The sequence below is a fragment of the Carcharhinus amblyrhynchos genome, chromosome 7 (genome assembly GCF_965287045.1).
Source record: "Carcharhinus amblyrhynchos chromosome 7, sCarAmb.v2.hapA, whole genome shotgun sequence".
NCBI classification, from domain to species: domain Eukaryota; kingdom Metazoa; phylum Chordata; class Chondrichthyes; order Carcharhiniformes; family Carcharhinidae; genus Carcharhinus; species Carcharhinus amblyrhynchos.
In genome coordinates this window covers 103,202,570-103,223,354 of record NC_137330.1, presented here as the reverse complement: position 1 = coordinate 103,223,354, position 20,785 = coordinate 103,202,570, and the positions used below count along the sequence as shown (strand labels likewise).

Sequence of the window (20,785 nt, the reverse complement as noted above, 5' to 3'; positions counted from 1 at the left end):
TTTTTATATTTTGAGCTAGTTTTCTTTCATATTTTACCTTTGCACTTTTTATTACTTTTTTAATAACCCTTTGTTGACCTTTATTTGATTAACCTTTAGATCACTCTCTGCCAGCTTGCTATCATTCTCCCTGTGGGCACTGCCAGAGGTTCATTCTCACTGCACCATTATCTGTGGTAAAACACATTTTCAAGTTTTGTAACACCAAGGACGCATTACAAGTGTGAGCTGTTAACAGGAGTGAAAAATAAAGCATGTTGTTCCACTGAGGTCAGTAAAATTCAATCGGACATTACACAGAGTAAGATAGGTTCACAGTTGTCAAATTAAGAGTAGAGTTTAAATTTTCCTCCAACTATTCTCCTAATTTGCAGCAAATGTAAAACTAATCTTCAGTATAATATTTCTGTAATTAAATCAAAAGACTATAGAAAAATGTTTAAAGAACATTAAAGTAAGTAAACAATGACCTTTAGGCATCTTAAAGTTAAAGTTTAAAGTTAATTTATTAGTCACAAGTAGGCTTACGTTCACACTGCAATGAAATTATTGTGAAAATCCCTAGTTGCCACACTCCGGCGCCTGTTCAGGTACACTGAGGAAGAATTTAGCATGACCAACATACCTAACCAGCAGACCTTTGGACGGTGGGAGGAAACCGGAGCACCCGGAGGAAACCTATGCACTTACGGGGAGAATGTGCGAACACCACACAGTGACCCAAGCCGGGAATTGAACCTGGGTGCCTGGCGCTGTAAGGCAGCAGTGCTAAGCACTGTGCCACCATGCCGCCCCAAGTAAATGAGTGCACATTCAATGTCCAGTGTTTCTATCACTTGAAGTTTCTTATGAAAGTTGTCTCAGTTCACACTCAGAAATGAGGCACAGGATGAGGTTAAATTTCTTCAGGTTGGACAGACAGGAAGTGAAAGATAGCAATGAAGAAGAGGTTAAGAACAACTTCCCATTGGAACTTCTTGATAAGCAAAACAGTATGATGTATCTGATTCTGTTGTCCATTATAGCTAAATTTAAATCTCGAACTCAGTCCAACTGCCCTGCTAGTGTACTTTATTTCCTTTCATCGCAACTTCACCAGAGTAAAATAAATGAAGTTATAAAAATGCACAGCAAGCAATTTGTGCTCAAGATGCCAGCAATGTTTTATCTTATGGATGAAAACGCACTTGTCTCAGGAAGCATATTTTGCGCATATAGTAAAGTAAAGCTGAAAGGCAGAACATCTCCTTGGCTGAAGTGACTGTACTCACTTTATCACACAGCTCTTCAAATGTGCAGTCTGCAATGGTTCCACAAGCTTTGCTCAGTCTCAGTTTTCTGCCTTGCACTTTCAAAATCCTTGGTCTTGTTACTATGGAAACATGAACAAAGAATCAGCCTTGTCTGGATAATTACTATAAAATTCATCTCTTATACCTTGGAAATGCATGGTTTGATGAATAATAGCACATGATTCAACACAGAAATTAGACAAAATACTGATACAATGACAACCACTTGAGTGTGGCATCAACCCATATACAGCAATGGAACTTACTAATTGGTCAGTGGAGATTGGGCATTGTGTTCTAAATGTATTCTCTTTCAAGGGAAATTAACTTACGTACTATCATTTTGTTTCTGAGCCAGCTCATCAAATAGCTTATCCATGACAGCCTCCACATCAGCTTCACTTGTGCTACAGTGAAAAGAATAATGGAATATGAAATTAATAACACTTGAAGCCAACATCAAACAGCTGCCCAGGCTCGCTTAGCTTTTTGCCCATCAAAAAAGAACAGGATGTTATGCTCTAAATACAAACATTAGATTTATAATACACTTTAAAGCTTGGAATATTAACTCTCAGGTAGATGATTCTATCTTATTTGCATACACTGAAAGACTTCTGTGATTGAAACCTAAGCCAGTAATGAGGCAATACAAGCGAACCAAATCCATTAATGCTATGTGTATACAATGAGAAGAAAGGACCATGGGTTTCTCTTGCATGCAAAACAAGAGCAAGAGAACAGATCAGTCATTCTTCTGAAGAAACAGCTTTTGAAAATGTACTGAGATGGTACATCATTCAGACTAAATATGGCTAAGTAGCTTGTTATAAAAGTCAAATTAAAGCAGTGTGTTGAGAGAGCATGTTACAGTTAAGCTTATAAAATATTATGAGTGAATGCATACAGATTTGAAATCAGAAATCAAGTAACTACTCAAGCTCTTCGGAACTGCATTATTATTTACAAAACAGTGCAGAGTAAAGTAACTGTCAAGGGTTTGGTAATAATCAAAGGAAATGATAAATGGAAATCAATCTAGGTATTGGTGCTTGAAAATCATATCAGAACATTCAAAATGAACAATAATGCAAAGGAGCAACTTGTACCTGAAAACTGTCTTCAAGGTGATTTTTAAAAAAATCAAACTGTTCAAATTAAAGACCAGAACTTAGTATTGTGCATCTGAAATGCCTGGGATGTTCTTCCTACACTAAAGGTGCTGGATGAGTGGAATTTGTTCTATTTTGACTTCAATTAAGCAAGAGAAAGAAAAGCTATAACTGACGTAAATGGATGAAATATTTAAACAATTTCAGGATAATTTTGTTCCAAAATTTGCTGAGTGTAAATTTCTGTCTTAACTGGCACAACAAATACTCAGATGGGTAACAAAATGGTAGCATAGAGAGGGCATTAAATTAGTTCATTAACTGCTCAAACTTTGTTGGAGTTAATTATGAATTTTATATAAAGTGCTATATGCATTACAATCTTGAAGCGCCTACTATTCTACATAACTCAAAAGACATACTGGAACTTTAACAAAGAAAACATACCCGGTTCAGTCACAAATAGAATCTGCCAAAGTGAGCCAATCAATAGAAACTGATCTGAGGACAAAACAAGGGTCATAAGTCTCAGTGGCCAGGTGTGGGTGTTGGTAAAACTATACCAATGTAAAGTTGCATGATAAGGCAACGCCAACTGAGATAGCGAACAACTTAATTTAAAGTTGAAGGTCTATTGAAATACTGGATACTATTAGATACCATTGGTGGTCACACTACAGCAAATATATTTTTGAAATTGATCAATTTTTTCAATATTTTAGTGTGTGACATGAGAGAACCTATGGTTGTAAAATCCTTCACAATAATGTTTAATGCCAGTCTCCCTCTTAGACTTTCTAATCTTCTTGGCTTCCCTTCTTAATCTGTAGTCAGCCTGATTTTCTTTTGTGTTATCAGCCCAAATTTATCATATGCCTCTTTTTAAAGTCTCACTTAAATTTCTCCATTCATCCAAAGAACTCCTGTTTTTGTTGCACCCTCATTACTTCTTGTGGGAATATGGCTGGTCTGCACCTTAATCAGTTTTCTTTAAAAGTTTCCCATGGTTTGCACATTGCCTTGTTTAACATTTCCTTTCCAATTTATTTGGCTAGTTTCTTTTGCACCTCATTAAATTGGCTTTTTATTCCAGTCAAGAACCTTTAACTTTTTCAGTTTCCTTTCCTTTTAAGTTTTCATATTGAGCCTAATTATATGATGGTTATTATTTCCTGGACGTTCCCTGATGCTTTGCTTTGCCTCCTTGCCACACTTAATTTTCTACGAGACCTGACATGGCCACCTTCTTTGTTGGACAAAACTGCACCAATCCTGGACACAATGGCACATTCTCTCATCTTTCGTTGTTTGTTACATCACTTTTAGTGGGGAACAATATATTTATTTCACTCAATGATTATCATCAGGAATGTAGAGGTAGGATATTGTACATTCTAGCCTGCGCCTTTTCGATATGACCCACGAACTTTGAATGTCAACCCTCAGCTGCACGTTCACGTATTAGTACAAATAATTATAATCTCCTTTGGCACTGAAATTTCCACGTAGTACCAAAATATATTTTCAATATCATTATTAAAATCGACTGCATTACAATCGGCTTAGTTCAACATCACTGAGAATTCAATGTTTAAATAACTGGAACTAGTGACAGAATTTGCATCCAAAAAACGGAGCTGATATTCCTCTGTTTTGACGAGGCTTTATTCATTTAATTCATGTCTGCTGACAATGTAAAATTAACCCCAATGTCACTTAATAGTCTCAGACAAAAAACACACACAAATGTTAGACTATACTGCCTCATCTTTTTATAGCACCATTATTCCCAAGCCTTGCCAGAATTATATTGCAATCCTTAGTTAGAGGCAGTGTGCAGGATTTTATTTTAATAGCCTATGCCACTTAACTCCAAAACTACATTTTTAATTTCTTACAGTGTTGGTACATGTTTATGACCAGAAAGCATACCTCGTCGCTGTTTTTGTACGAGGTGTTTGTAAAGAAGAATATGCTACAGGATTGCCCTGTAAAACAGACACTTCTTTTCATATTTGAAATAAAAAGAAAGAATAATGGTGTAAATTTTGAAAAATAATTTTCTTTCTTTGGTTTCACATGCACACACTAGCTGTGCACTTTATTTCAATATAAATTACACCCCAATCATCAACTTTTCCACACATATTGAAAAAAAATCTAGTCCGTGTTCCCCACTAGCATTTTGCACTTTGTTACCAAGTGCATTTTTGCTTCATTTTTAAAAGGGTGGACTGGTGAAAATTTGTATTTTAAACAAATGGTTTTGTTTTAAAAGTCAGAATACTTTCTTTCAATGCTTGTTACATACAAATATTTCTGATGCACATTTTCAGAAATATGCTAAACGACATTTATGCTGCCCATGTTGTACTGTGTTGTCCCAAGCTGTGTTTTCCAATGTTCGACCCTGCTTTTCTGCATTGTGCCTTAACCTTGCCAACACTTCCCATTTAGGGTTAGCCACTAGACAGGAGGTTTCCAGCACACAGAACTAAAGAAATCAGCTGCACATAAAGAAACCTCTTAACATCAGTTACTGTATTTGAAAATTATTCACATTTTCTACTTTATAAGCATTGTGACCATTTACAGGTCTCCTGCTGTGTATTCTTAAAGACACACACAATACCATGAATTCCAGCTCATCATTAACAATTCTAATCATGCAGAGTGTTCTGTCGCACCATGACTGACTGTAACTCACAGGAAAACATTTCCACTGTTGTGGACCAAGATTGAAAAACAAAACGCTGAAAATTCTGAACGCACTTTTCATGAGGTTATTATTTAAGAAATAGGCCTTAAAGTTACTACAAGCATGAGTACAGAAGCCATCACAACATATTAAAAATGGATTTTGCATATAACTTAAAAATAAACTTTAAAGCAACTCTGTTAGTGATGCAATTTCAATTTTCTTCCCCCAGTCAATGATTAAAATACATGGTGGAGAACGGAGTAACTATACGGAAAACATCATGACAAATAGAAATGTTTGAGAGTTCTCAAGTACTAACAAGACCATTTAAAATAACATTGCTTTGAATGTTAAAATTGATTCTTCAAATTGTCAAAATAGTTTTAATGATTGCAGAAATCTTTCAATTGCTTTCAAATTTTATCTGGCTTTCTGTAACAAATGGTCATTTCAATTTAACATGATGTCTTCTGAAAAAGACAATTCTTTCCACAACTGTTATTTCGTTTGAAGTATTGACTCTCATTTCATTAAAATCTAAACCTATAAATGCAGGAAAAAAATGGACTGAATATGTTGCCTTGTTTCAGTCCCTGGGTGATGGGACCTAGATTAGTGCTCGAGATTCCCCTGTTCTCAGCTCCTGTTTGCACCGCCACTGCAAGCAGTGAGAAAATTTATTCTAGTTTTTTTTTTACCTGAATTGAAATTCTATCAGTTGCTGTGGTTGGATTTGAACCCATGTCTGCACAGCATTAAACTGGGCCTCTGGATTAGTAGGCCAATGACGTTACCACTACACCGCTTATCTCCACTTTAAAGGAAGAGACAGTGAACAGCACGGTCGGCAGGAAATTTATTCTATTAACTGGAGATAGTTAATTGAATTTTAAACAGAGTAATCCTATTTAAGTCTAAAAATTTATTCTGCCAATATTGGGGGAATTAACCCTCAGTACAGTTGTATGTTCCTCAGCTGTCCATTATGTTAATGATTCATTAACCTATTAAAATAACACACTTGGGAATGTCACACTCCTGAATCATATTTACAAGTTAACAGGCAAGTGTAATTTATGGGCTTCAGTCACAAAGTTAAATAAATAATTTGGTGCCTAATTACTCCTAACTACAGGTGAGTGGCTCATCTCCTGGCTCCCTACTTGGCCAGTGATGGTGTGACTAAGCCATTTGTGGTGGTGGACATTGAAATCCCCAACCCAGAATACATTCTGTGCTCTTATGATCCTTACTGCTCTATCCAAGTGATGTTCAACTTGGAGGAGTACAGATTCATCAGCTGAGGGAGGATGGTATGTGATAACAAACAGGGCGTTTCAAAGCCCATGTTTGACCTGATGCAATGCAGATTGTTGGGATCCAGAATCAATGCTGAGAAATCTCATGACCATTCCTTCTCTCCTGTATATCACCTTGCTGCCAACTGTGTGGATCTGTCCTGCAGCTGAGACAGGAAAGTCCAGGGATGGTGATGAAGAGGTTTGACAAGTTGGCTGACAGGTATGATTGAGTCTGTGGCTATGTTCATCTGTGAGGAAGTTCTCCCAATTCTGGGGTATGTCAGCAAGGAGAACTTTGCAGAGTTCACTGGGCTAGTATGCCTTCGACAAGTCCAAAGTCAATGCCTAGGTCAATGCCAGGTGGCCACTCCATATTATTATTATTATTCTTTTGTGTAGCTGTTTGATTCATCTCAGGTGCTGCTTAAAAGTCAACCCTGTTGTTGTGTACGTGGAGTCATAGAGAGGATGCACATTATCTTCTATAAACGGACAATAAGTGAATTGATTGGACTGTTTTTAAGTTTTAGGTTTATTAGTATCACAAGTAGGCTTACGGTAATACTGCAAATGAAGTTACCGTGAAAATCCCCTAGTCGCCACACTCCACCATCTGTTTGGGTACACCAAGGAAGAATTTAGCATGGCCAATGCACCTAACTTTATTACGACTATCCAAGGGGAGTTGGTGAGATACTGGGAATAGGAATAATGACCCACAGGCCCAGACTAATGCTCAGAGGACAGGAGTTCAAATCTCACCACAACAACTGGTGGAATTTAAATACAATTTATAAACCTGGAATTAAAGGCTAGTGTCAGTTATAATAGTCATGAAATAATTTGTCGATTGTTGTAAAAACCCATCTGATTCACTGCTGTCCTTTCTAGAGGACGATCTGCCATCCTTACCAAGTCTGACCTACATGTAACTCCAGACCCACTATAATGCAATTAACTATTAAATCGCCTAGTAATTTGGTCAGTTGTTTCAAACTGCTACAAAGACTAACAAAAGGAATTAAATTAGATGGACCACCTGGTATCAATCTAGGCACCAAGAATGGCAATGGCATGCCCAGCCTGCAAAGTTATCTTTCCTAACACCTGGGTGCTACTGCCAATATTGGAAAGCATGTACCACAGAGAAGTCAAGCAACAGCCTGATATTATAAGGTATATAAGTATGATTCCGTGAGTAAGACCACGTCCCAGACACCCCTATTACTATCCCTGGTTATGTCCACCAACAGGACAGACCCACAAGAGATGGTGGCACAGTGGTATACAGTCAGGACGGAGTTGCCCTGAGAGTACTCAACATTGACTCTGGACTCCATGAAGTCTCAGACATCGGATCAACCCAATTAGACCTTTACAAATACATTCAAATTTGTAAAGATAACACAATTTACTATGTCTATCTTACACTCTAAAATTTTTGCTAAGTATGCAGTACATGTAAATTAATAGGTGAACTGTGGTTAGATACACTACACTCCAAAACAAGTAATGGATGCCACCAAAACAAAGTCTATGGATTTCTCACCAACCCGCAGACACTTGTTACACCACGAACCAAACGTTTTCACAGAAACTTGTCTTTCTCATCAGGGCTCCCAATTTCCACATTCAAAGCACTCATCTTGGAATTCTCCCCCAGATGATGCTTTTACGCAAACATCTTCAAAAAGAATCCATCTCCGGGGCTTCAGTCTCTCTACCTGATGTTTCCTTCACCTAGATATGTACATGCATTCAAATTTCAGCTGTGCCAGGCAGAACACAACCACTCGGAGTAATCAATCTCCAGCTGTCTCCTCAGATATTCTGGCTTCTTTCATGCCCCCTTTGTTCCAAATCTGCTCCCTGCAGCTCTATCCACGTTGGGATCTTTCCCTCTGCTCCTTGCTTTTAACTTCATGAACAGGGCCTTTCTCAGTTTTCTATCCTTTTCCCTTGGGATTCTTGGGATCTCTTTCTACCCATTCCCTGATTTGGGATCACCTTTTTTGTTTTGGGATCTGCTCCCTGTTCCCCTCCTGTGTCCTGCACGCTGGGCACTTTCTTTTGGAATGGTGCTCCTCTTCCAGGTCATCTGACCTTTTCATGCAGTTTCACTTTTCACTCTTTTTTCTCGCAGGAGTGCAGAGCTAGTTTCCTGGATGAAGTTGTAAAGAAACAAACTGCATGTATGTGCAGAGTTATTTAAAGCCCGGAAATGAGAAAAGGCACCTCCTACATACATGCTGCCATACATCTCTGGCTGGCACATACTCAAAACTCGAAGGCCGAGAAAAAGTGAACTGCACACGCGTAGCCATTCTACAACTGGTACATGTGCAGAGACCACTGGGACTCACTGGAAATTGTAGTTATTGAACTCCGAGCACCAGACTTCTGATTTAAAGGGAAGCTTTTACCGACACAAAAGGCTAGTAAACAGGTATAGCAAGTAATTGGGAAAAATAACAGAATGTTGTCATTTGTTATGAAGGGAATTGATTAAAGTAGGGAAGATGTGCTTCAGGACATCGATATGATTTATTATCGTCACATGTATTAGTATACAGTGAAAAGTATTGTTTCTTGTGCTCTATACAGATAAAACATTCCGTTCATAGAGAAGAAAATGAGACAGTGCAGATTGTAGTGGTACAGTTATAGCTAGGATGTAGAGAAAGATCAACTTAATGTGAAGTATGTCCATTCAAAAGTCTGATGCAGCAGGGAGGAAGCTGTTCTTGAGTTGGTCAGTAAAGAAGCTGTTCTTGAGTTGGTTGGTACGTGTCCTCAGACCTTTGGAAGACAGTATGTCCGGTGTGCATGGGGTCCTCAATTATGGTGGCTACTTTTCCGAGGCAGCAGGAAGTATAGGCAGTGTCAATGGATGGGAGGCTGGTTTAAGTGATGGACTGGCTTCGTTCACGACCCTTTGTAATTTCTTGTGGTCTTGGACAGAGGAGGAGCCATACCAAGCTGTGATACAAACAGAAAGAATGCTTTCCATGGTGCATACATAGAAGTTAGTGAGAGTTGTAGCAGACATGCCAAATTTCCTTAGTCTTCTGAGAAAGTAGAGGCGTTGGTGGACTTTCTTAACTAAAGCATCCACATAGAGGGACCAGGACGGATTGTTCTGGACACTTAAAAACCTGAAGCTCTCGAACATTTCAACTTCATCCCCATTGATGCAGACAGGTGTATGGCCTCCACTATGCTTCTTGAAGTCAATGACTATCTCCTTCATTTTGTTAACATTGAGGGAGAGATTATTGTCGTCGCACAGTTCACCAGATTCTCTGTCTCTGCCCTGTACTGTGTCTTGTCATTGTTTGAGATCTGACCCACGAGGGTGGTGTCAGCAAACTTGAAAATCAAGTTGGAGGGGAATTTGGCCATACCATCAAATGTGTACAAGTATAGTAAGGGGCTGAGGACACAGCCTTGTGGAGCACCAGTGTTCAGGATGATCCTGGAGGAGGTGTTGTTGCCTATCCTCACTGACTGCGGTCTGTGGGTTAGGAAATCTAGGATCCAGTTGCAGTGGGAGGAGCAGAGCCCCACGCCACAAAGTTTCAAGGTGAATCTTGTAGAAACACTGGTATTAAAGGCTGAGCTGTAGGGCATGAAAAGGAGTCTGACATAAGTGTCTTTGAGACTGTGACCTCTAATATTGTTACTACTTCACTCTAACATTGGCAGCATCCTATTCTCAAATGAAAGTGTACTAATTTGATGCCCTCCAATGTTCTTCTGCCTTCACAGCACTGTGGGTGTACCTGCAACAGATGGAACTGCAGCAGTTCAAGGTGGCGGCTCTCTGCTGTTTTCTCAATGGTAATTAGCTGGCCCTGCCAGCGATGCTTCCATCCGATGAAATAATAAAAAGATGATTTACATTTTGGTCCCTAACTGGGTCCATCATTCCTCTTTCTCTTTTTCCATATCTGTGCTTGTAAGATCTTTAGGGTTCACCTTTATGTTAGCTGCCAATTTCCTCTCTTACTCCTTCCCTCTTAGTCTCTTCTTCCTATTTTAGATCTCCACTGTTATTTCTGTATTCAACTTTAGTTCTCTATCGTATTACATGAATCATAAGTACCTTTTTTCTGTTTCATTTTAATATTGTTATCTAATTCATTCAGGGAGCTGAAGTTTCAGATGCTCTACCTTTCTACCCTATGGGAATTTGCCAACTCTGTACTTGAATCATTTGTTCTTTCAAAGCCTCCCATAACTCAATTGCTGTTTTGCCTCCCAATTTTTGATTCAAATTCGCTTTGAATCATCTGAACTCCCACCTAATCCCAACTGCTGGCACCTGGCCCATAGCCTTGAATGATATGACGTGCCTCGTGCTCATCTGGGTACTTTTTAAACGATGTGAGGCAACCCTTCTAGAGTTGCCAGGCAGTGCATTCCAATTGGGGACGAGCCCTTTTTAATTCCCTGAAATTAACATTCCTCCTGAAAAGCATTTATACGTTAGATTACTCACTGTCCTTTTTCATTTCATTGGATTCAGAATTGTTCGGACTTGTGTTTCCTTCAAGTATTCATGAGGAAGACACCAGGAAACTACCTTCTGCATTCTTTTACCCAATCACATTGTTCATGGCTGACGCAACTCAAAGGTATATATTTAAAATAATTATGATCACTGTTCTCAAATGCTCCTTGACTGAAACATGTTCCATTTGGCCCATTCAAAACTAGTCCAGTACTGTTTCCTTCTTTATTGGGCTGGAAACATAGCGATTAAGAAAGTGTTCTTGTACATATTTCAGAATTTTTCCCCCGCTATACAATTTACACTATCATCATCCCAACCTATATTAGAATAAATGAAATCACCCATCATCAGTGCTCTATATTTCTTGCATCTTTCTATAATTTGACTGCAGATTTGCTCCTCTACCTTCTTGCCACTATTTGGTGCTCTATAGTGTACACCAGGTAGCATAATAGTTCCTTCATCCTAATTAAATATAGTATATCTTTGCCCCATCAACTACATCATCCCTTTTGCAGTATTGTAATAGATTATTTTGGTCAAGACCACCAGATTCCTTCTCTCTTTGCTGAACACTTCGCAGGCAGAAATATTAAATTTTGGATCCTTCCACTGCTTTAGTCAAATCTGTTATTACCACTACAATGAACCATAGTCATTGCATTGCAAACAAGTTTGATTTGTGGAATTCTTCCCGTATTCGGAGCTCACTTCAGTGCAATGACATCTGTCCATTGCCATCACTGACACTGAAAAAAACACTCACCCAAAAACAAATAAAGCTACCCGATTTTAAAAAATACATCTATCTTGGGAGTGATTGCCAGGCTTTACTTACATCCCAGGATTCTTCCAAGTATTCTCTAACTTTAGCCAAGTTAAAACTTTGTACAGTAACTTTGTCTAAACCTGTTTCTTCCATTCAAGTGTAAATTAAAGAAAGGTTATACTAAATGGCAGTTGGTTTATAATAACAGATTAGTAGAATAATTATTCTTCAACTGTAAACACAAGGTAAACACACTGTAATTTTTCAACAGAACAACCAGGAGGAAAAAAGTTTTTTGATATTCAAATGGAATGTTTTCTTTGATTAAATCTATTTTAATTAATTATTAGTGTGTTTGAAATATTTTGAAGTTTTTTTAATAGTATAAAACCTTTTTAAGGAAGGGGAGACAAACACAATGTAATTATTTAACTGATGGTGCATCTCAGGACTTTCTGGCTTCTTAGGCCAACTAGTTCTTGTTTTATATAATGTTGTTTCCTTACATTACAAAAGTGAAAATTTGAAACATTCCAAAGTTACGAAAGACTTTGGGCAGAACTTTCCCATCCCATCCACCACAGGAATCGCAGTAAGCAGGATCAGACCATGTGAAGGTCCATTGACCTTGCGCAGGATTTTCCGGCCTTGGGGCGAATGCAGCTGGAAAATCACGTCCATTTTTCTTTCATAATCACAGCAAGGATGAAAAGGAGACAAATAAGTGATGCGCATAGAATAATTTTCGTGATTTGAAAACATTGTTGAACAGATGAACATAGAACAGTTTTAAAAAGTTACAGCAACTTCTGCTACATGGACAGACAGGAGAATCACACTTAGGTGTTATTAGTCACATTGTGCATTGGAATTGACAAAAGTAAATGTGATTTTGAGATGAATAGTTCCTTCCTGTTTAGCAATCAGTCCCAAAGAAAATAACGAAACAACATTTGTAAGTAGAGTAGCTTGTATACCATTTTTCTTTGGAACAGATGTCAAAATTACAGACTTTTTTTCCCATAAACTGTCATGAATTTTAAATTGCTTTATTTCCTTTGTAATCAAAGAAGCAGACGGTGACTTTTGATCCCATGTTTAAAGTAGCTCATTTCAACAACAGAGTGACTGATAGGAAATTGTTCACGGTGTTTGAATATTCACAGTTACAACATGTTATTTTCCTGCCGACTGGATTGTGAGAACTATGTTGAGCTTCACATTTGAATAATAGATATTATTCATATTTTATTATGCAACACTTGTTCATAGCATATTTGAAATGCAACTTCATTAAGTTGCTCTTGAAAACAGTTTTGAAAAAGAAATTGAGGGACTAAAGGATACTTTTGCCTCACTTCTGGTGATCTCTGAAATGTTAGCAAATAGAAATCTCACTTTGAAATCACAATGTATTCGTCTTTGTCTACCTTAGCTGCTTTTGGTATGTGGCCTCCTTCTGTACTGTTGGGATTTTATGATCAATTAATTATAGAATTCATTTTACTAGCAATTAAAAAAATCTGTTTTTCAAAATGACTATTATATTGCCACAGAAAAAGAATGTACAACGGGTAATTGACCCATTATGAACATTCCTCAATATATGTATTTTCACATTTTGATCATGCTATATTCAGCAAATCTTTTGGTTTTCATATTTCACTTTCGGTTGTAAATAAATATAAGATGTTTCAGCCACTAACATTGGATCCATGTTTCATACCAATCACTGCAAAATCATTTGACAACACAGCACACAACCATGTCAAAATCAGTAAATAGGTAAGGAAAAAAAGCTACCCTGAAACCTGGTCAAAACATGCAAGCATAGGAAAGAGTCAGCAGCATGTACAGGGGCAGCTCCACACTCCAATATGACTCACAGTATCAGTAACATCTGACACAACTATTGGTCCTCAAGTATGTGGCACCAGACTTCTTAAGTTTGAAGGCTACTTATCATATTTATCATTTATCATATTTACTAAATACTAATGCTTGTAGGTCAACCAGGCATATAATACAATCCCCAAAAATCACTTTTTGATCACACTCAGCATATAAGTCAACTCCCAGTTTTTTAGCCACGACATACTATACTTGCATTGATAATCAGGCTCAATTTTTCACCTCAGCATTGTACATTTTACTTAATATTTCCTCAAAAGTGGGCACAAAGGATCAAGGAAGAGCTACAAATTGTGTTGTGAAGATGAGCAGAAGTTTAAGACACACCCATACAAATTGGACCTGGTGTGTAAAATGATGAAGAGAAATGAATTTTCCCACAAAACGAAGTAAGTACAAAGCTGGTTTCAAGCTAAAAGTTATAACAGTTGCTAACTTGTCAAGTAGCTGTGCTGCGTGGAAGGAATTATGTGTTGGAGACAAATTGGTGAGAGAATGGAATCAGCTCTGAAGATGTCTCAGGCCAAATGCACCATGAGAACAGGGGACCATTCACTGGCCTTAACTTGAGAAGCATGCATCAGAATGGGTCCTTGAAAATTGTTGGAATGGTTACGTCATCTCCAGAAGTGCATATAGGCATTTACGTGAATATGGAGCTCTTGTGACATAGTGAGTAGCCTCTGCTTCTGAGCCAGAAGCTCCAGATTCGAGTCCTACCCCAGGACTTGATGGCCAAGAAAGGTGCATTCATAATGTGGCCTTTGGGTTGAGTGTCGAAATCCTTTCAACACACCAATGATAGGTGATAAGAGCTGTAGAGACTTCTGGTCAGCCATATTTGATATGGAGTAGCACCTCTCAAGATATATGCCTCTGATGAAAGGCTAGCAACCTGCTCCAGGAAAAGCTAGCTATGGAAACAGATGAAAATCTGCCTTGTGTACAATTAGATGTGAGAAGATAAGCAACAATAAGTGAGTTGCATCAAGTCACAAGTTCAGTGAAGATTTCAGAGCAACAGCTAAGTTGGTGTGACTGCTTCATGGAACAAAAAAGTCTAATATCACTATATAGAGGACCAAGATTGCTCAGAGATTCCAGTGATTCCTCAGACAGCAGCAATATGAGTGCCCATTGTGTCACATTGGCAGGGATGGTTGTGGAGAGATGATTCTGTTTAAAAAAAGTGTTAACCCTGATGCAGAGTGAGATCCTTTAAATGATGCCATTGCCAAAGTGACTCAGAATGAATTTGATGAACTCATCATGTCGGATGCTGAAGACAATGAATTTGACGGCTTTTAAAATGCTTTGATTGTGGTTAAAATTATCTTTGTGCAGTTAATTTATTCACTAAACTGTCTCACATTAATGTAATATGTTTTTTTTTCACATTTCAAAGTGGCACACACTCACATCAGCTGGTCACTTTTATACTTGGTGTATAAATTGACCCCTGTTTTTAGGGAGATTTTCTGAGGCTTCAAAGATCGACTTGTAGGCCAACGTTTATGATGCCCAATATTTGGCTACATTTTCCAGTTTCTGAATGAATGCCTCAAACTTTAAATCTTTATATTAATATTTCCACTGACCATCAATTTAATTTTTTGTCATTGTGCAATTCGAATACAAATTTGAGAAGCATTTATCTAGACATGGTACCTAGCTCACTACAGCTACACCTGCACAATAATGATTTTGGTCCTATTCATGTTGTTGTGTTGCAGCAGTTTGAGATACTCATCATTATATCCTGCACATAATTGGGTTAAAATATCACCTATGCCTTTGGTCTAATTTCTCCAGGTTCAGGGAACAATAGTTCAGAATGAAGGGTCTCTGCTACATTAAAGAATAATGAACACAAGTGCAGTATGTACTAGATGTTAGCTATACATAATGGTAAAGATAGGCTGTTTCCTGCATGTCTTCTTCCGTTCTTGATAGAACTGCAAAATACAATGAGAACTTAAGGATTCTAAACTGCATAAGCTCCTAAAACCATCCTGGCATTTGGATTTGTGTTTTCATTATATTAAACTCCTTGGGGCAGCATGGTGGCACAGTGGTTCGATTCCCAGCTTAGGTCACTGTCTGTGTAGAGTTTGCAAGTTCTTCCAGTATTGGCTTGGGATTCCTCCAGGTGCTCCAGTTTCCTCCCACAGTCTGAAAGGCATGCTAGTTAGGTGCATTGACCCAAACAGGCGCTGGACAGTGGCGACTAAGGGAATTTCACAGTAATTTCATTGCAGTGTTCATGTAAGCCTTATTTGTGACTAATAAACAAACTTTTTTTAAAACTTTAAACTTGTGCTTGGTCAACTTTCAGTGGAGTACATTAGTTTGGATCTTTTTCAAGCTAATGGTGAAAACATAATATAATCAGATCAGCCTTGATCTTGTTGGATGGTGGAGCAGCATTGAAGGGCTTTATGGCCTACTCCTGATCCTAAGTTCTTTGTTCCCATCTTCTTCAGAATGGGTAAGTATAGTTGAATAATTAAACATTCACAGATTGCAAGTTTGATATTTAGTTGGCCAATGTTAACATCTGCTGTAAGTAGATGTCAAATCTGTTCAAATGAATTTTAACACAGACAAGCACGGCAATGAACCAAAATCCTAAAATGACCTGGGATCTTACATTACATCATTTGTTTTGTTAAATGTGCCACAGCATAAAAGCATTCATATTATAATTTAGGATGAACTTACTCGTGCTATTAAATCCTCATTGGTGCAAACTTCAGCGTTTCAATGGAGCTACCTAATTTTCTAGATCTTTCCCTGTATTCATTTACACTTCTCCTTTTCTAATATTTATGCAATTCCCTTCTAAGAGATGATTTTGGATGGGATTTTCAGGCCTCACTCGCCCCAAAACCGGAAAACCCTGCCCGAGGTCAACAGACCTGTCCGTGGTCTATCCCTCGTCCACTTTGTTTCCCGTAGCAGGTGGGACTGTAAAATTCACCCCTTACCATCTGTCTAAAGAGCAAACATTCCATTTTCTAATAACTGATTAAAAAAAATTCTTCCAATCTCCCTCTTCATTTTTCCAGTGATGGTGCTTAATCTGTCCCCTATTACCAGGTCACCAATCAGTCGGAAGAGTGTTCCAGTATCCTCTCAAAATCTTGACACCTCCTCTTAGATTTCCCCTTTAACTTCTGTGTTCTAGTGGGAAAAATATTTTTTGAACCTTTCCACTTATCTATAACCACTTCTGTAAGAAGATGCTAGTAAATTTAAGTATATATTCCGCAATATCATTTCCTATAATTGGATCCATGCAATATTTCAAATGCAGTTTAGTCAATGTTTTGTATGAATTTAATATAATTTATTTAATTTTACATTCAATGACCCTTTGCAATAACAGCTAATTTGTCTTTTTCTAAGAGGGGGATTGGTGGTGTTGAGATGGCGGCGTGGGCTCATTGGGCCGAAGGGCCTGTTTCCCGGGCTGATTTTTTGTTCTTTGTTCTAATGTGCTCCCAACTTTAAAGATCTATCTATTTATCTACATACATGATTTTTCCCTGTTCATCTTCTTTTAAGAATCTTACTCTTCGAGGTATACTTCTTTCTCAAAATTACTACTTCACATTTCTAGGCATAGAACTGGATTGTCATTTTTCTGCCTGTTCCATAAGCCTATCTAAAGCGTCAGCTTGTTCTGTTCCTTAACTGGCATCTGAGAACTTCATAATTCTTTTCAAGTCAATGCCCAAACCATTTGTCACACGAGAGTTTCCACCAAGGTCCCAAGGTATACCACAACCTGCGTCCTCCCAAAAAATAAAGAAACCCCATACTCTTTGCTTTCCTCCCCAAAGCCATCTCGTTATCAATGCATTCCCACTCTCTTTATTACTACCCTTCTTAGTGTCATATGTCACTGATCAAACATCTTCTGAACATCCATATATAAACCCATTGTATTCTTTTTCCCTGCATCAGTGCTAGTGGCATCGTTTCTGAATCTGAAGACTGTGGGTTCAAGCTCACTCCAGGACCTGAGCAGCTAAGCTAGGCTTGCACTCCACTGTAGCAATAAGAGGGCTCTACTATCACAGATTGCCCTATTTCGCTGAGATGTTAAACCAAAGTGTTTACCATCTACTCAGGCTGATGGAAAAGATCCAATGATGCTTTTCCCCCCCACCCCTTCCCAAGAAGAAACACAGATTGTTCTCGGTGTCCTAGCAACCACCCTACCCCAATCAACACCCTAAAACATGCAAATTGGTCACTTGTCCAGTTGGAAGATTTTGGGTTTTTTTTTCATTCATGGGACGTGAGCGTTGCTGGCTGATCAGAATTTATTACCCATCCCTAGCTGCCCTTGGAAGGCAGTTGAGAGTCAAACACACTACCATAGCTCTGGAGTCACATGTAGGCCAGACCAAGTAAGGATGGCAGATTTCTTTCCCTAAAGGACATTAGTGAACCAGATGAGTTTTTCCGACAATGGTTTCATAGTCATCAGTAGATTCTTAATTCCACATATTTTTTATTGAATCCAAATTCCACCCTCTGTCGTGGCGGGTTTCGAATCCGGGTCCTCAGAAAATTATCTGAGTTTTTTGATGAATAGTCTAGCAATAACACCACTAGGCCATTGCTGTGTGTATATTGGCTGTAAAGCTTGCCACAACAGTGACCACACTTAACATTCAAGTGTGTTGGTAAATCTTGAGGAGATGAAAGGGAGTACATGAATGCAAGCGTTCTTTACCCAGAAATTGTTGCTTGCTCAAACAGAAAGAAGCAATGAAATTAGTCAAGCATGACCAATCGCCAATAAGGCCATGACTCAATAAATGTTTCCATGTTTCATCCAATCCCAAATGAGCGGTAGCAATTTTCCCACAACATTGTCAAACTGGCCTAAACTTCCCTCACTTATCATTTTACTCTTCACTGAGGAAAGACTTATTTATTTGCTACACTTCATTCCTTCACCACTTCAAAAGAATTTTGAAAGATTAGGGTTGGTGCCTCCATCAGCTCATTCTATCCTCTTTCACATGTGTATCAACTGTGCCTGGACACTGTCACACACTAGTCTCATTAAGTTTTTATAAACCAGTTTTGGATCCAGTATCATCAGCAAGCGCTGCCCTCGTCAAGCTGTCATTGGAATTGTCTTGCGCAAGAATGGCAAATTTGCTCTGTGCTTTTCTGGTAAGCAGCAGCGATAGATGGCATTATAAGCAGTGTTTTGCTTATTTACTCCTCGGACATGGGCAAAGCCAGCATTTATTGCCCTTAAGAGAAAGTGGTGGTGGGTTGCCTTTTTGAACTGCTGCAGTCCATCTGTTATATGAACACCCACAGTGCTGTTGAGGACAGAGTTCCAGGAATTTGACCAGTGACAGCGAAGAAATGACAATATATTTTCATGTGTTGTGTGACTTGATGGGAACTTCCAGGTGGCGATGTTCCCACATATTTGCCGCCCTTGTCTTTCTAGATGCTACCAACCATGGATTTGCAAGGTGCTTTCTGAAGAGTTCTGTGAGTTTCTGCGGTGCATTCTTATAGATGGTACACATTGCTGCCACTGTGTGTTGATGGTGGAGGAGGGAGTGAATGCCAGTGGATGGAGTGCCAAACAAGCTTCTAAATGTTGCTGAGCTTCTAAACGTTGCTGGTACTGCACTCATCCAGGAAAAAAGGAGAATATTCCATCACACTCCTGAATTGTGCCTTGTAGATAGTGGACAAGCTTTGAGGAGTCAGGACGGAGCTATTCACTGCCAAATTCCTACCTTTGACCTGCTCTTGTAACCACAGTATTTAAGTGGCTAGTGTAGTTAGGTTTCTGGTCAATTGTAAACCCCAGAATATTAATAGCGGCGCATTCAGTGACGGTAACACCATTGAATGTCACAGAGAGATGTTTAGATTCTCTCTTGTTGGAGATGGTCATTGTCTGGCAGTTATGTGGCACATATGTTAGAAGTTTAGTTTATTTATTAGTCACAAATAAGGCTTACATTAACACTGCAATGAAGTTGCTGTGAAATTCCCCTAATCACCACAGTTCAGTGCCTGTTCAGGTCACTGCAGCTAACTAGCACGTCTTTCAGAACATGAGAGGAAACCGGAGCACCCGGAGGAAACCCGCAGACACGGGGAGAATGTGCAAACTCCAGACAGACAGTGACCCAAGCCAGGAATTGAACCTGGGTCCCTGGCGCTGTGAAGCAGCAATGCTAATCACTGTGCTACCATGCCACTCTGTTACATGTCCTTTATCAGCCCAAGCCTGGATATTGTCCAGGTCTTGCTGCTTTTGGACATGAACTACTTCAGTATCTGAGAAGTCACAAATGGTGATGAACATTATGCAATCATCGGCAAACATCCTCACTTCTGACATGGTGAAAACAAGGTAACTGATGAAGCAGCTGAAGATGATTGGGCCTAGGACCTTGAGGGACTCTTGTAGTGATGTCCTGAAACTGAGACGGTTGACCTCCAACAATCGCAACTGTGCTAGGTATGACTCCCACCATGGAGAGTTTTCTCCAATTCGCACTGCCTCTGGTTTTGCTCAGGCTCCTTGATGCCATACTTTGTCAAATGCTGCTTTGATACCTTGCACCTCACCTAGTAGAAGTATTGGATTTTGAAGGTAGGTCATGGATCAGTATGATCTCACCGAATCACAAAACAGGCTCGTAGGGCTAAACACTCTTCTCATATTTTCTATGCTGTGACAGGGCCTTCACGACATGCAGACATATTACATTTGGGCTCAGTGTCATCAAGGCTATAGCACAGGAACAGGCCCTTCAGCCCATTAGGCCTGCGCCGATACATGGTTTCTATTCCTCCATTCACCTCCTGTTCATATGTCAATCAAGATGCGCCTTAAACATTGCTAACGTGTCTGCTTCCACTACCTCCACTGGCAATGAGTTCCAAGCACCCACCACCCTGCGTGTGAAAACCCTTCCCCACACGTCTCCCCTGAACTTACCTTAAACCTGTCTCATCTTAAACCTGTCCCTCTTGTAGTCAACCCTTCCACTCTGGGAAAAAGCCTCCGCGTATCCACCCTACCCATGCCTCTTATAAGTTTATGGACCTCTATCAGCTTGCTCCTCAGCCTCTTGTCTTTCCAGTGAAAACAATCCATATTCACAAAGTTATTATTTGGTCA

The 20,785-nt window shown here is 39.1% G+C and overlaps 1 protein-coding gene across 2 annotated transcripts in view; it reads right to left on the bottom strand.

Moving 5' to 3' along the window:
- The window catches only part of LOC145345167 (AFG1-like ATPase), a 129,455-nt gene that overhangs the window by 23,923 nt on the left and 84,747 nt on the right, over positions 1-20,785 (bottom strand). For both annotated transcript variants that reach the window (XM_080192863.1, XM_080192864.1), the window contains exons 9-10: positions 1,629-1,699; positions 1,272-1,372 (exon numbers count right to left, since the gene is read on the bottom strand). In XM_080192863.1, coding sequence (XP_080048989.1) covers positions 1,272-1,372; positions 1,629-1,699 — 172 coding nt within the window. The remainder of the gene's footprint in view (positions 1-1,271; positions 1,373-1,628; positions 1,700-20,785) is intronic.